Source organism: Osmerus mordax, chromosome 9 (genome assembly GCF_038355195.1).
Source record: "Osmerus mordax isolate fOsmMor3 chromosome 9, fOsmMor3.pri, whole genome shotgun sequence".
Taxonomy (NCBI): domain Eukaryota; kingdom Metazoa; phylum Chordata; class Actinopteri; order Osmeriformes; family Osmeridae; genus Osmerus; species Osmerus mordax.
In genome coordinates this window covers 12,279,393-12,295,950 of record NC_090058.1, presented here as the reverse complement: position 1 = coordinate 12,295,950, position 16,558 = coordinate 12,279,393, and the positions used below count along the sequence as shown (strand labels likewise).

The window sequence follows — 16,558 nt, the reverse complement described above, 5'->3', positions numbered from 1 at the left end:
CTACCAATTAACTATTAATTAAGAGACTATTTTTTATAAAGAAATCTATTAAAAATCTCTGGGCATTTTCTCTTTTGGATACAAGTGTGGATATTTACTAAAAATAAATAAAACGGATACTTGCTCGAGCTAGTTCTTTGAACCAAAACAAATTCAATGCTATCTAACCATCTGGGATTATAAACACGAGTTCCTTTTCGACCATGGATCCTCTAGGTTTGTATGTGCGTCTGCAGCTGTTCCTCAGTACAATGCTAGGGCTGTGTCTGGGCCTGGAGTTCACTGGAACTCAAGGCCAGTGGGCGCGCTACCTCCGCTGGGACGCTAGCACGCGTGGCGACCTCAGCTTCCAGTTCAAGACCGAGGCGTCCACCGCGCTTTTACTCTACTTTGATGACGGGGGCTATTGCGACTTCCTGCAGCTCATGGTGGTGGAGGGCAAGCTGCAGCTGCGCTTTAGCATCGATTGCGCTGAGACCAGTGTGGTCTCTGACAAACGGGTCAACGACAGCAGCTGGCACTTCGCCACTCTGAGCCGCTTCAACCTGCGGACGGTTCTGGGGCTGGATGGCGCGGCCAAGGCTGACGAGGTGCGGCCCCAGCGCCAGTTCATGAAGATCGTGAGCGATCTGTTCATAGGCGGAGTTCCGCTGGACATCCGCACGTCAGCGCTCACCCTGCCAACGGTTCGCAATGCACCGCCATTTGTCGGGGTTATTACGGATCTCAAGTACGGCAACACGGAACCCACTCTCCTAAGCAGTCTGAAGGTCCGGCTGGAGTCGGATGGGAGGTGCACGGAGAACCTGTGCGAGAATGGTGGGAGCTGTTCCGTGGTGGACGGAGAACCACTCTGCGATTGTTCCAAAACGGAATACAAGGGCCGCTTCTGCAACGAAGGTAAAAGTGCCTTTCATGTAATTTATTTGCAATTTTTATGTTATAAATATTCATGGTTGATTCACTGTAGTGTTTCGCAAGACCGGATGTACCATATGGGAATTCTGGGCCCAGGGGCTCTTGGGCAGAGAGGGGCCCTCCGCGATCGGAGAATTGTATATATATATATATTTTTGGCTACAAAAAATATATATATTCAAGGCTTGCTTGGCCCTCAATCTTGATAATTATTTAATCAGAATAAAATAAAGTTGTTTACAAAAAATGAAATATGATTGGAAGGGGGTGGGGGGTGGGGGGGCACATGAATTTCAGTGTCCAGGGCCCTTTGGGGTACTAATCTGGCCTTGTGTTTTGTATCCGCTTTTCGCAGGGTTTGACATTGCTCTACATTTCACCTTTAAGTCTTTCATCCATATAGTCAAAGAACGTTCCAAGTGACTTCAAAGAATTTATTGCTTTGTTGCCCTGGCTAGCTTCCCCATCGTTTGTTATTATCCCTGTGTGTGTGTGTGACTCGCACTTGTAAACGCACACGGCTAATCTAAGCTCGGTTAGCCAGCAAGGTATAGGTTAATGGCGCCACCCTTGCAGGCACTGATAAGGACGCCTATAGAGAAAGGGGGCCTCCTGAGCTTTTTTTCTCCATCCAATCACACCATGGCAGGTGTTAAAATCACATCCTTTTGTGCTGAGAATTCTGCTACTGCTTTGATTCAATCACAAAACAGCCTCTTTCAGTCCTCCACTTACCCCCAGCCTCGCTACAGCTGGTATTGGTAAGACAAAAATAGAATTTTGTTTAAATGGTTGTTTTCCCCTCCTTCATCTTCTGTTTTATTTTCTTCAAGCAGGCACATAAAAAAATATCTTGACTCGCAACATAGCGGGGGAAACCTATCTGTTTTTTTTTTACTTACCTGGTTTGAAAAGAATTCTTGCCTAAGGTCACAAAACCGCACATTTAAGATGTTTCCCTGCATTAATTTGATTTAGTGCAAGAAAAAAATCTCAGATAACATCAAGTGGAATCGTTTGTTTATCTCTTCCTCCCATGTTCATTCTATGCCCCTCATTCTACACCCTTTCTCTTCGCTGGTTGCTTTTCTTCACTACTCATCAGAAATGTCACATTTATGTCCAATCTAGTATCACACCAACACGTCCAGAGACGAACAAAAGGACACTTCAATCTTAAATTGAAAGATTACGTGGAAAAGAAGGGATACAATACTTAATCTCAGTTCTTGTTTAAAGAAATGGGACAGGCCTCTATTTTCCCCTTCGTCTTGATGAGCGCTAAGCTGCTTTGCTGTGTTTTTCTGCTGATTGAATTGGTGCCATTCAGGTCCCTTTCACTCTAGACATTGTTGTCCTTGCTGAAGAGAAATAATGTGATGCCAAAAAAGTAAAGTCAAGTGTGCTGTATGAATTGTCTAATATTCGGATATAATATTTCTGATCTAACATCAACCTGGGTATCATTATTGTGTGTGTTTATGTGTGAGTCAAGTGTGGTCATGTCTGGGAATATTTGTTCTGTGTTTCTATACTGTCCCATGGACTGTGCCGGACTGCTCTATATTCAAAATAACAATCTCACTTGTGTCTCCTGTGCCAGTACAAAACATTCAGCCCTAGCTCCTGATCCCCATCCCTGTTCCCAACAAACCTCCATCCACAGCTACCAACCCACCCTTCCATTCCTGCCACGCGTGGCTAAACAGGGGCTACTGCAGCCTGGGTCGGCCCAGGGCCGGCTCCCTCTGATTTACGGCCCCTCTGGCCGGACCCCCCACTCCTACGCTGATTTACGTCTGTCTCTCGTTTTTCTGCTTTCTGCTTGGCTGGCTGCAGTCTGCAGTCTGCAGCTCACTGATAGGGGACTGTTAGCATGGGGGAGGGCTTGTGGAAGGGGACTAAAATAGCCATGTTGTAGTTTGGCAGAGTGAACAGGAGCTCAGGCAATCATAAAACGATAAACAACCGTTGCTTACGATGGAGGGCGATATTATATCATGCCATTGAATACACTGGCATCAAATAGTAAATATGTGGCACGAATGCTCATGTGCAAGGGTGTAGGTTTGGTTTAAATGTTAGTGGGAGGGGCAAACATTTATATCACCTTACAGTATAAGTTAACACCACTATACCTCTGTACAGTAGGGATGTGAGTATTATTACTATCGCTCGTTATTGATGTAAACATTTCAACGGTCTACGCCCCTAAAACTTGAACCCCCTTAACTCTCTTAAAAACTCACTTGCCTTCAAATCCAGCCAACAGACAATTTAATCCAAGGACTCTTTTTTTAAATTCACTGTAAAAGACTTGGCCCAGGCAACACTGTAAAACTCGAGCTAATGAATAAATCCATTGATTAAGCTAAGCAGTGAGGAAAACTATCAGCACAGCCCCCCCTTGAGGCCAGAAATCAATAATCTGAAAATCATGAGGCTACTAACTGGCTAATAGTGACTTATGACGATAATGTACTTTTTATAATCGAAAAGAAAAGGCACTGTGCCTTTTCTTTTCGAAAAATGTGCAAATTCGAACGTCAAAAAGATAAGAAGTGACATGCTAGAAGTAATGCAGCAAACCCATTGTCGATGCCAAACAATGCAGTAATTCACCTTCCATTTACTCAATTCAAGAAGAGAGTTTAAATCGAAAACTAGAATAACTTTGTGGAGCTCAAGCTATTTTCATTCAATAAATTGACTCCAACTTTTGTGATGCAGTGACGCCCATCAAAAAAGTAACTCAAAAGTTCAGTCTCTCTTAAAAAAAAAAAACACACATCCGGAGAGGTTGCAGTTTGTATACATCGTCTGGTGGCTGCCGGGGGCACAACAACAGCAATCTGACACTTCCCCAGGCAGAGCAGATGGCTCGAATGCCCTCGGTAACTGTTGCTACGGCTGCAGCGTATGTTCGCCATGCTGCGGCGACGGACAAGGGAGCGTTTCTGAAGTCGCTTGTGCTGTAATCTGTGAGTGGAGCGGATTATGGCCATAATAATAACAGTTTGCGCTTGCCGACATAATCACTCAATCTGTCATTGTGTGTGTGTACATGTATGTGTGCGTGTGTGTGTTTTGGGGGTTAGGGATGGGATCTCCCTCAGCTAGTGTTAACCTGTCCAAATGTATTCAGTGCAATCAATTAGGCTCACAACAATTACTGAAACAACAACGATCCCATGATTCCATGATGGTGATGAATAATGAATAAGCTTATGTCACCTCCACCAGCCATACCCTTTAAGAAGCATTAGAAAAGTGCAAACAGTAGTCTCCCTCATCCCTTTAAGTACCTCCTGTAAGGAACACAGCCCTATAGCCCTCACATCTTACTCTCTGAACTGAAAGCAGTATCTTAAGTATCGTACACTGCAGGACACTTCTACTAATTATGCAGTCTCCGTGGGTTGTCGGCATATTGACCTTTTACAGGAAGAAGTTATAAGCCAATTTGTTTTTTTAAATGTGCCTAGTGATACATAAACAAGTTTGTCAAGCCCCACTCAGACTTCCAGAATTGATTTATCGATCTGTTTTCAGATGATTGGCTCCCCGAGGGAAGTGTTATTTCAATGGGCAAACTGAGGTAGTTGATATGCTATGACTGCCATATTACTTTGCAGTTAATTAAAAAAAGATTTTTTTTGTTAAATCAACTGATTGCGATGATAGCCATCGATCCACCTGGGTCTGTTTGACCTGTAAGCGTGTGCATACGTCTGTGTAATGTATGCGTGCATGCTTGTGTATGTTTGTGTGTGTACTTGTTTGTGTGTGTGTGTGTGCACACACACCGAGGACAGAAAACCAAGAACTAATCTGTCAGCGAAAGTAGGTCAGGATGGAGAGATAAGAAAGGAGACAAAATGATGAGAGAAAGAAAGAAAAAGAGAGAAAGAAAGTAAGAGAGAGAGAGAGAGAGAGGTCTGTGATGGGTGCTGAACATGATGTGTTGGTCTGACAGACAAAGTGGAGCAGAGGGATTATAAGAAGAACACCACTCTCCAGGCAGTTAACCATGTCCTGTGTCAGATGAACAGGTTCAGGATTCAGCACTTCCAGCAGCGACACCAACGTATTTGGAGCACCGTGACTCATTGGTTTTAAACAGGATGTTTTACACCGGAGGGATGGACAGGTACACACACAGAACACACAGACACACACATAAAAACACACACACATACTGTATGCATACACACACACACATGTGTATTCCCCTTGCCAATGCAGAGGTCACATCTCTTGTGGTCACATTCACATGAACAAACAAACACACACTACAAACTAAATCCTCTATTCCCATTGAACCATTTTGGAGTTTGTTGACTATGGGGCTGTCCATTTTTAGACATCGCCACAGATGTTAAGTATGAGGGAACCCTTCTCAAAAGATGAGATTAGAGGAGATTAAACACACACAAACACTCCCCCTCCCAACCCACCCACAGACACACACCAAACCCACTCACACACACACTAGTAGACATCACACTGAAACTAATGGTCATTTGAGCAGCTTGTTTCAGTGTCCGCTCACTTTAGCCCGATAGTGCTCAGAGTGAATTAATATCTAATACAGTACATCTGATTAACTTCCCACTGCCAGCGTTTAGATTAATTCCTAATATTCAGTATATCTGATTACCTCCTACGAAGTATTAGTATTCTAATGGATCTCGACTCAATTAACGTTGACTAATTTCACTACTTAATTGCGACTAGTGGTCTAATGATGTTGCTAATCAGGTACCAAGGCCATTTATTTTGGTGCGAAAACACTACGGCTTTTCAAACTTTTAAAACCGTGATAGAATCTATCTACATTTTGAATCCAATGTGTCTTTTTTAAACCAAAATATTTGGGGATTTGACATTTCAGAATTGTGCCTGAGAAAATGCTTCTAATAAACTGGAATAAAGCTAGGTCTTTTAAAACAGTCTCTCACAGGCCTCCTTTCCTCCTTTCCTCTCGCCATCCTTCCACCGCTTGCCGGCTCTTTCTCCTCCCATATACCTGCTCCTCTGTCATGTGCTCTGCCCTGTCCCAAGGCCACTCCCCCAATGGGTCACCTGACGAGGACCGCTGTTAGCCGGCGGCGAGGTATCTGGTCACTGGAGTGGTGTCCACAGTGAAAGAGACCTTAAGGACAGTTAAACATACAATACAGAGGGTATTTTTCTTTCTTTCCCAGTCTACCTTAATGGCCCAGACATCATAAATTCTACACCTGCTTACAGTAAGCTAGGATACCACCGGCACAGATTTATGTCCCCAAGGTTTCTGTGTGTGTGTGTATATGTGTGTGTGTGTGTGGTCTTTTTTCTTTGTCTGTTTGTCATGTCTGTTGGTTTGTCAGTCTGCTATCTGTCTGTCTGTCGAGCGTGTAGGAGACAATGCATTTGAGGTTGCAGAGGAAGTGAACCAAAACTTTCTCTGCGTTTCCAGTGTTCCAGTGTTGTTGCTTATGGTTCCCCTTGACAGACACCGATGTCAGCCATGTTTTATATGCTAAACACGCTATACATGCACAAGGTCGTGCCCAGCACGGCCCTTTGTATGCTGTCTGGTGTGTCATAGTTTGCATGATATGAGCCATGCAAATGTAATGAGAGTGTTTCTAATGGTGGCATTCTTTCCTTTTCTCTTGTCTTTTTCTGCCTTCCCTCCTCCCCATTCTGTCCTGTTTTCAGAGGTCAGCAACAATATCCAAGGTAAGTTTTGGGGACAAAGTCTCCCATGGCTAATGTATAGTATTTATGTCTCATTTACAACTTATTTACAGTAGTATCGTGAAAATGAATGTGAAAGTGACTGAATAGTAGGCAAGGTGTTGGTAATTTTCTGATATATTTATGATAAAGATTGATGGTGAATGAACCATGGCCGGTGATATAAAATATAGCTATCCATTGTAGGGACCTGGGAGATGCTGAACACAGTACAGTGACTCCTCTACTGACGGGTCTTGTATTTAAAACCAATACTGTATTTTCCTACTGAAACATTTAGTTCTTCTACAGAAGCTTCCTCCTCAGCAAAGGGGAAGCTTGGTCCAACTGTCAGTGTGTTTGGTGCCATGCTTTCTCTTCTGGGAAAATATGTGTCACCACAATACCTCTCGAGAGTATTGGGAAAATAAAGAGTTTCTTAAGTGTGTTCTCTCTTTCTCTTTCTTCTTTGCGCCCTCCCTCCATTTTCTTTGACATTTCAAGGATTTGCACACATGATGATGGCGGAGCAAGGTATGCCTCTTCTCTCTCTCTCTTCACTCTGTTCTCTGTTTGTGGTGAGTGGGATTGTGGCTTGTGCATGTTTTTTTTGGAGCCTGGTTTGGAGGATTCCCAAATGCATTTGAACGCATCGCTCGATAAGAGCAAATCGAACGATCCATTACAAGTGCAGCGGAAGAACACCACAGGTTTGCCACTTTTACGACAAACCTTTGTGTGCTTTGCGTTGATCTGAAATGGTGTGGGACCCTCTCGTTGGCCTACTACTACAGTGGCAAAAATATCTTGTGTTTTGCACGACACTGATGCACGGTGCATGTATTGATGTACATACTGTCTGCGTATGTAGATGTGGATACTTGTTTCTTCGTCCAATACAAACAGAATCTCTCACCCCGCCAAGCGCCCGTACTGACGATTGTCCTCCTTTGTTTCCCTGCTCCCCGCCCCTCGCATCACGGACACGCTGTCTCCTCACTTCTACGTCTTCTGCTCTCCTCCTAGCTAAAAGCAAAGGTACAGACCCTCTCTTTATATTCCCTCCTTCAGACCCCCCCCCACCCCCCCCCCCGAAACAAAACAGCTGTGTCGTGAGTGTTTGTGAGCCGCGAGCCACCTCGCTTCCCGTCTCCGTGCCATTCTAATGTGTTTACTTCAGCGTGTTTAGTGTTTCTCGTCTAATGGTGTCTCACCGAGGGTTCTTGGATTAAGCGAGTAATTAAAGCAGCCTTAATTGAAGGCGAGAAAAGACGGAGTACTCCCTTGATAAGTGAGCAATTGTGTGAGTGTGTGTGTGTGAGCGTGTGTATGTGTGTGTGAGCTTGTGTGTGGGTGTGTGTTTGTGTGTGAGAGCGTGTGAATGTGTGTGTGCGTGTATGTAGAGTTGATCTATAAACAGTCGTTTCTTACAGCCAAAGATCTAGTGTGGGCTTCTCATGCCCAAATCTTTGGCATGGATGGTGTTACTTCTCCCTAGGCCTTCAAAATAGATGCGAAGAAACATGTACCTACAGTCTTGCTGGTCGGATACGCTGGACAAAAGCTGAGAAACTTCTGGAAATCCCCCAAAAAAGAGACAAGCTGTGTTCTGGCTGTCCTAGCCCAGATAATGGAGGCATTTGTCATGGTATTCATGAATTATGTTTTCCGGATTTCTTCCTGTGTTGTTTGTGGTGGATTTGACGGATTAGGAATGGACCCTTCTGCTTTTTGTCTCCAGACAAATGTAGTGTCCGTTTTGACCGTCTCCTTAATACAATTATTAAAGACATGCCCCTGTGATGTGATGGCTGAAATATGATTTACGGAATGATGAGCAAGAGAAACCTGAGTCGTCCTCCTCCTTCCCTCAGTTTGACCGACTTTGATGCCCCTTGGGTCTTTGGATGCTAATACGAGACTAAAACAAGCCCGGGGAAGCCAAGACAAAAAGCTTTCCTGCAGCCCTAATGCTTCAGCGATGGATGTGCAAAGTCACCACTTTCACAAGGCAAACACACGGAAGCGTCTGAGGCCAGGGCATGGTACCAGAACCTCCCTCCTTACTCACTTCATACTTCATACAGAGAACACACTGGCACATGGAAGTCCAGTGTATCAAGTCATATGTCAATTGTCTTTCCCCCACCCCCCTTCTTCAGATACCTCCAAACACCCCAACATGAAACGTCAGTTTGACCAACACTAACACATTGCTGGGGTTCATTTTTCCACTGCCCACCCTCCGGTCTCCCTTCTTCTGCCGCCAACCCGACCTCATTTGAATCTGTGTGGGGGAAAACATGCCTGGTACTGTCAGGAACACACACTAACCATCCCCCCCCCCCCCTCCCCCCGGCCTGCCTGTCTCACTTCCTGCTTCCTGTGTTTAATCCCTCTGCGAGACAGCAGACATTATTACCCATCAGCTCCCCTGTCGACTCCTGTTAGTCGGACGAGGACCTTCATTCTGGATCTATTTACATCGCGGTTCACCAACACAGCGGCCAAGATGGTAGAGAGACAGAGAGAGTGAGAGAGAGAGAGAGAGAGAGAGAGGGTGAGAGAGAGGGTGAGGGAGAGAGAGAAAGAGAGAGGGGAGGATAATGGGAAACCGCGTCCTCGTCTTATGGAGTCATATTTTACTGTTAAGCTTGTTCCTTTTCCGTATCCCTTACTTGCGGGGTTTCTTGTACCGGTAAAATCCTCCCTCCCCCCTCTCTGGTTGGGAAAGCTGAAATAGTTTTCTGTGGGTTGAATTGGAAAGGTGGATTAGGGCTTCCTTCTCTCTTTTCGTCTCTCTCTTGCTCTCAAAGGCATGGTTTTGATGTACAGATATGTCAATATAGAGCAAAAGTGTCTTTCTCTCTCTTGTTCTCTCACTATGGTACATGAAGGAGAGTGACTCATATTTGTGGAAGCCTAAGGACGTTTAGATATATGTTTCGGGGTGGTTGTTGTTGATTATGGTTTTTTGGTGATGGGTATCGCTATGGCATGTCATGTGACGCAAAGTCCAGGTTCCCCTATCCTTAAGAGAATAATAAAAGCAGACGCTTTGGATAAAAGCGTCTGCTAAATGAATAAATGTACAATAAAGGTGTGTTGAAACTCAACTCTTTCACTCTCTGCCCCGCCCCGCCCCGCCCCGCCCCGCCCCCTCCCCTCTCTCTCTCTCTCTCTCTCTCTCTCTCTCTCTCTCTCTCTCTCTCTCTCTCTCTCTCTCTCTCTCTCTCTCTCTCTCTCTCTCTCTCCCTCTATCTCTCTCTCTCTCTCTCTCTCTCTCTCTCTCACCCTTTTTAATCGCCCTAACCCTCACAGAGATTTTATCTTAGCGCCTTTTTCCATATTCCCCAAGCAGGGGATCATCTTTTCATCCTATCAAGCCTCCGTAAAAGGACGTCAACTCACCCCTTTTTGTTTCTCTTTTGTAAAGTGTGGCGGTAAAGGGCATAAAACGATTTCATAGATGATTTCAACAACGGGGAGATAAATAACGTTAAAAGAATGTTAACTGAACAGACAACAAACAAGACTATCACTTTAATGCTTCAATCCCTGTATCTGACACAGACAATTTGACTGAATGTCGCCAGCATAGCTGAGTACACAGAGGAAGAAAAGGCGCCCTTACAGACTCCATTGACCTGAATAGGAAGTAGTAATAGTGATGTCATGGGATATTGAGGCAGGGATTAGTACTAAAGGTTGGGGTATGGTTGACCAGTTGTCTTTTGTGCGGTTGACTGAATGATGGTGTGAGCCAGTGATTGTAGAAAGGCAGACACCATCTGGGAAGACTCGGTGATACGGGGGGGGGGGGGGGATGAAGAGATGGAGGGAGCAAGAGATTGTGAGAGAGAGGATAAAAGATATATTGTAGCCCGGGAGCGATTTAGAGCATTTCCCGTATCATACCCTTGAACTTCTCACTCCTTACATTTACATTTAGTCATTTAGCAGACGCTCTTATCCAGAGCGACTTACAGTAAGTACAGGGACATTCCCCCAAGGCAAGTAGGGTGAAGTGCCTTTCCCAAGGACACAATGTCATCGGTCCTGGCGGGGAATCGAACCGGCAACCTTCAGATTACTAGCCCGATTCCCTAACCGCTCAGCCATCTGACTCCCCCTTGTATCCTTCCAGTATTTTCTCATCTCTCTCCTCATCTCTCTCCACATCTCTCTCCTCATCTCTCTTCTCATCTCTCTCCACATCTCTCTCCACATCTCTCTCCTCATCTCTCCTCATCTCTCTCCTCATCTCCCTCCACATCCTCATCTCTCCTCATCTCTCTCCTCATCTCCCTCCACATCTCCTCCTCATCTCTCTCTCGCTCGATCTCCCTCCACATCTCTCTCTCCCTCATCTCCCTCCACATCTGCTCTCCCACATCTCCCTCCACATCTCTCTCCACATCTCTCTCCTCATCTCTCTCATCTCTCCTCATCTCTTCTCATCTCTCTCCACATCTCTCTCTCTCTCTCATCTCTCTCATCTCTCTCCTCATCTCTCTCCCTCCCCATCTCTCTCCCCATCTCTATCCCATCTCTCTCTCCTCATCTCTCTCCACATCTCTCTCCACATCTCTCTCCTCATCTCTCTCCACATCTCTCCTCCACATCTCTCTCCCCATCTCCCTCTCTCGGCCTCTCTTTGCCATGCTTTGGCATTCTCATGCTTTTATTCTGGGGGTTTATCTCCCTCAATTTCTGCATGTCTCTCCTGTTCTATCTCCCTCACACCCACCCACACACACACACACACACACACCCACACACACACACAGTTACAGGCTGAGCTCTGGCGGGTAATGCCATGCCCCATGCTGGCAGTCGGCATATGCCAACATACAACAACAAGAACCACAACCAGGGAGGGAGAATATAAAGGAAACAGCTCAAAAGGGGTTTTGGTGGTTTGCCTTGTGCAATATTTGCAACTATGTGTGTGTGTGTGTTTAGCTTTTAATGATCGTATGTGTATGTGTGCTTGTGTCGGTGTGTGTTATGTGGTGTGGAGATGGTAACCCAGTGTGTTTGTATATGTTGGGGAATGGGGGTGGCATGGGCATGCGGAGCAGGAAATGATATGGGCTTATGTGTGTGCGCGTGCATGTGCTGCGAGAGATAGATTGTCTCAGGGGATACAGATAAACTCACTCACTGGGTAATGAATTGCGGTGACATTATGCAAATAGTATGCTAATTATCGAATCAGGTTTGATTGCATTAAGGAGGTGTCTCCTCTTGCTAACCTTGAGGAGACATTGATAATCAAATGCTGATCAGTGCTAGGAATTGTCCCTCCCTTTCCCCCCCTCATTTTCTCTCCATCCCTATCTTTACCTATCTCTTTCCATCTGTCTCACTTCCTCTCTTTCTCACTTCCTCCACGCCCCTCTCTCTTTCCCCTCTCTCTTTCTCTCTCCCCTCTGTTCCCTTTCTCTAAAAAACAAAATAACACCCTAAAACATTGTCTCCCTCTCTGGCTCTGGCTCTGGCTCTCTGTCTCTCTCCAAGCTGGAAAGGTTATGTCAGTGTGAGTCAGATGTGTTTTATGTATGACTGAATGAATATATAAATGTGTGAGTGTGTGTGTCTGTCACTTCAGAGGGCTCAGTGAGACAGGTGTGTGACTGCAAAAAAACTTAAACAGACTTTGGATTAACCTAGAACTCTTCCCTTATTTGAACAAGACTTAAACTGAGCTTGAGGGAAATAGTGGAAGTGGAAGGTTAACCCTCTCATATTTGCTCACCCACAATGTTCTTCCGGTGTTAACACAGTTTGTGAGTCTGACATTTAGCTTTATTTAACAGCGGTCTTGTTCTGATATTTGTCTTTCCAAGCTAATTTTGTGCAAAGTGAATGATTTAAGGTTGTTGAGGCAAGTGAGACAAAATAGAAAAAGATGATAGATGCAGCTGCTGTATATTTTTCAGCAGGTTCTTCTATATTTGTATTCTTACTACAGTGCTATGATTTGATTGACATTTCCTTTGGCTTCTTTATGTGTGGGTGTGTGCGCATGTGTGTGTGTGTGTGTATCCCAGTCCCTGTTGGCTGTTTGAAGATGCTTCACTGGGGTGTGTGTGCATGTGTGTGTGACAGTGAGGTAACAGCGTGTGCGTGAAAGTGTGTGAGAGACTCTGATAATGAAATGGTTATCTCCCCTGTTTGGACGGACGGTAATTCCATTTGCTCCTATAATCCCTCTGTCGCTGTGTCTCTGTCAGGGAACAGACAGTTTGACACACCCCACTGAGCTTCTGGCTTAGTTAAACCTATGTGTGTGTGTGTGTGTGTTTGTGTGTACGATTGTGTGGTTGTCGTTATTGTGTATGAATAGGTTGAGACATTGAGTGCGTAGCTGGGTGTGGGTGTTAAGAATAGGAGATATTTAATTTGGAATGAAGTATCGATCGGGCGTGGAAAATCAACGGAAAACACATATTTAATATGTAAGAATTGGTATTCTGAAGGAATTAATGCGTTTTAAGAGCACGGACGATCTTAACGATGGTGAACACGCACGCCCGTTCCAAAAATATGTACTCGAAATGAATGAAATTAAATAAGAACAATATGAACAACTTGTGACAACTGAGGGAACAACCGGTGACTGGAGATGAAGTTGTGTACGAAGTTCTTTGAAGCTCCTTAAGAGAGATAAGAGCCATGGCGTGCAGACAGGAGGGCCCTGCTCGTGGTCATGTGGTGATATGTTCAGAGCAGACTGGATGAAGGCGGGACGGACACTGCTAGGAGAGCACCACGCTACGGGGCGTGCGTTGGTCAATGAGTGTGTCACGTTGACGGTGTCAAGTATCTCCGCACGGGTGTCCATATCTATCTCCCCGATGCCCCTTCGTTGACATTGAAACGAAACGAAAATCTATCTCCCGATGCCCCCTTCGTTGACATTGAAACGAAACGAAAACGCCACTCAGGTTTGTCCTTCGCTTGTGTGTGGGTACCCCTGTTTTCTGCCTCTCTCCCACCACCCCTGCTCCCTCCTTACCGATTCCACCCCCGTTCGTTTCTCCCCCCCCCCGCCCCTCTTGCCCCCCAGTTCCCTGTCCTCTCCCGCTCCTCTTCTTCTCTCTTGCTCCTCGATCCCTTCCTCCCCGCCCACACGTCCTCTCTCACTCCTCCCTTGCTCTCCCTGTCCTTTCATGTCCCTTTCCCTCTTGCCGTCTCTTCTCTCTCTCCCTCCCCGTTCTCTTCACCTTTCCTGGTCTCTTCTTTTGCCCTATTCTCCGTTCTCTTTCCCCCTCCCCTCCCGGCTCCTCCTGCTCCTCCCCCCTTGTCCCTCTCTCCCTGTCCTCCTCTGTTTGGGCTGGTGGGAGAGGATTTGGGTGGATAATTGCTCCTCGTCACACCTGGTGAATGGGGGTAGCTGTACATAGTCTTTTCCTGCCCAGCGCCCCAAAGGGAACGAGGTGGCATTAGATTAGCTCTCAGTGTAATTAGCCTTTTCTCCCTCTCTCTCTCTCTCTCTCTCTCTCCTCTCTCTCTCTCTCTCTCTCTCTCCTCTCTCTCTCTCTCTCCTCCTCCTCGTCATATTTTCATTCTCCTCTCTCTTTCTCTCTCTTCCTCTCCCTTCATCTTTCTCTCTCGCCCTGTCCCCCTCTTTTCTCTCTCTCTCCTTCACTCTTGCTATTATGCACACACACACGCACACAAAACTCTCACACTTCCTGTGTGTGTGCGCAATGTTGTCCAATTGAAGAGGGTAGATGCAGAGAAAGCAGACAATTATTGGCTGAAAGAAGCAATCACTGGACCAATCAAGATGCTTTCTCTTCTGACCCAATTGACATTCAAAGGAGCTGTCTGACACACCAGACATGTTTAGGGACAGACTGTACCCTTGATTCGCCAGAACAAGTCAGAGATGTTTGTGTGTGTGTATGTGTTTGTGGGCTAAAAGCTTGTGCTAATGGTGAAGAGAGGATTTTCTTCAACAGTGGACAAAAAGACAAGACACAGTAATAGAGAACCAAATTCAGAAATACAGAGAGAGAGAGAAAGAGAGAGAGAGAGAGAGAGAGTGCAAGGAAAGAGAGAGTGCAAAGAAAGGAGAAGAAGAAGGAGGATAAAGGAGAAGAGAGTGATAAAAAGGAGAGCTGGCCTGTTTAGTGAGATGAGAAAATTGAAGTGGTTGGCGTGTTTGTTTGTGAGATTAGCTGTAGTCTGACCCCGGGTTGTTTATTCTTTAGATCTGTGAAATCTCTGATGGGTCTTTAACTCTCTCAGCTGACTCACTCCCTTCAGGTCTTCTCTGGAATGCACACCCAAATTAGCATAGTGGTCCATATGTGGTTCCTATTGTATGTGTTGGTGTTTGTGTGTGTGTGTGTGTGTGTGTGTGAGCATGGAGGCAGTAGCCTGAATATGAGGGTGTGTGTTGTGTTTGTTAGTAGTTATAAATAATTGTAGAAAAAAACTTTCACTTGATTTGTGTGTGTGTGTGCTGGTGTATTGCTCAATTATAGTTTCCTAAACATCTAATTCTGTGTATGTATTTTCATGACACCATGCTTAGAGGGCATCTTTGTTTTTAACGCGTGCATTTGTGTGCCACTTCGAGCCCGTGCTGATGTGTGTGTGTGGGTCTGTGTGCGTGTGCGGCTCTGTGTGTGTGTGTGTGCGGGGTCTGTGTGTGTGTGTGCAGCTCTGTGTGTGTGTGTGTGTGTGCGGGTCTGTGTGTGTGTGTACGGGTCTGTGTGTGTGTGTGCGGGTCTGTGTGTGTGTGCGGCTCTGTGTGTGTTTGGGTCTGTGTGTGAGAGAGGTTATAATTGCCCTGCTGGAGAACAGAGAGGGCCATATGGCGATGGGGAATACTCTCATTGATCCTCATTAGGACGGTCAAGGATCGCACGCCTGGACTGTATGATCATTGTCTACCTCTGATGTGTGTGTACTCGTGTGTGTGTGTGTGTGAGAGTGTATGAGAGAATGTTCTAGGGTGTTATTTTGTGCTTTGTCTCTATTACCAAAATCATGGTGTATTTGGTGTGCGTGCATGGTGTGTGTGCATGTGTGTTCGTCCTTGTGTGTGTGTGTGTGTGTGTGTGTGTATGTGTGTCTGTCCTTGTGTGTGTGTGTCCATGTCCTTTTGTGTTTGTCCCTGTATGTGTGGACAGCAGCCCTCTATCTCTATAGCCATTGTCCAGCTCCGCTATGCATGGATGGGATCCTAGTTAGCCTGCCTAATTAGCATTGATTTCACCTGCATCTCATCATCCTGTGTTCCCCCGGCCTCAGACAGACAAAGGCTACTCTCTAATCACCAATCGGAGGTCAGGCAGGTTTCTCCTCATTCATAGTTCAGGCTGAGGACTTCAGAGGCAGCTCACTAGGTCTGTGGGTCATTTACGGACACACTGTTCACGTCTTTTGGTGAATACCTCCAAATGCTTTAGGAGCTTGTCAAATCTTGTTGTTTGGATGTTTTTCTTCTAAAGACTACCCCTCTGTTGATGGTCTGTGTGTGTGTGTGTTTGCGTGTGATTGTATGTGTGTGTGTCACTGTCTGAGAGGCTCGCTCTTGCGCGTAATCGATACTCATCGCGGCACGTGGCTGCCATGGTAACCCCCCCCCCCCCCCTCCGTCCTCTTTCCATGGTGGCCGGGTTCTTGGCAACATGCATGTGTGTGTGTGGGTGTGATACTGTGTATATGTTTGTTCTACAAATGGGAAGGTCATTGAAGTTCCTCCACTTGCGGGCGTACGCACACACATACGCACCCGCGCCCGCACACGCAAACACGAGCTTAGGACCGGGCATCGATCAACCGCTGTGGGGCAATCCTGCTTCTGAAGACCACACGCACCACATCCTACCACACGTACACAAACAACACACACACACCCCTGCTTGCTGATAAGACCAGGCAGCCATCAAAA

General features: G+C 45.9%; 1 protein-coding gene across 1 annotated transcript in view; it reads left to right on the top strand.

Moving 5' to 3' along the window:
* Positions 1 to 203: 203 nt before the first annotated feature.
* The window catches only part of LOC136949126 (neurexin-3a-like), a 168,129-nt gene continuing 151,774 nt past the window's right edge, over positions 204 to 16,558 (top strand). The window contains exons 1-2 of the mRNA XM_067243334.1: positions 204 to 900; positions 7,147 to 7,176. Coding sequence (XP_067099435.1) covers positions 204 to 900; positions 7,147 to 7,176 — 727 coding nt within the window. The remainder of the gene's footprint in view (positions 901 to 7,146; positions 7,177 to 16,558) is intronic.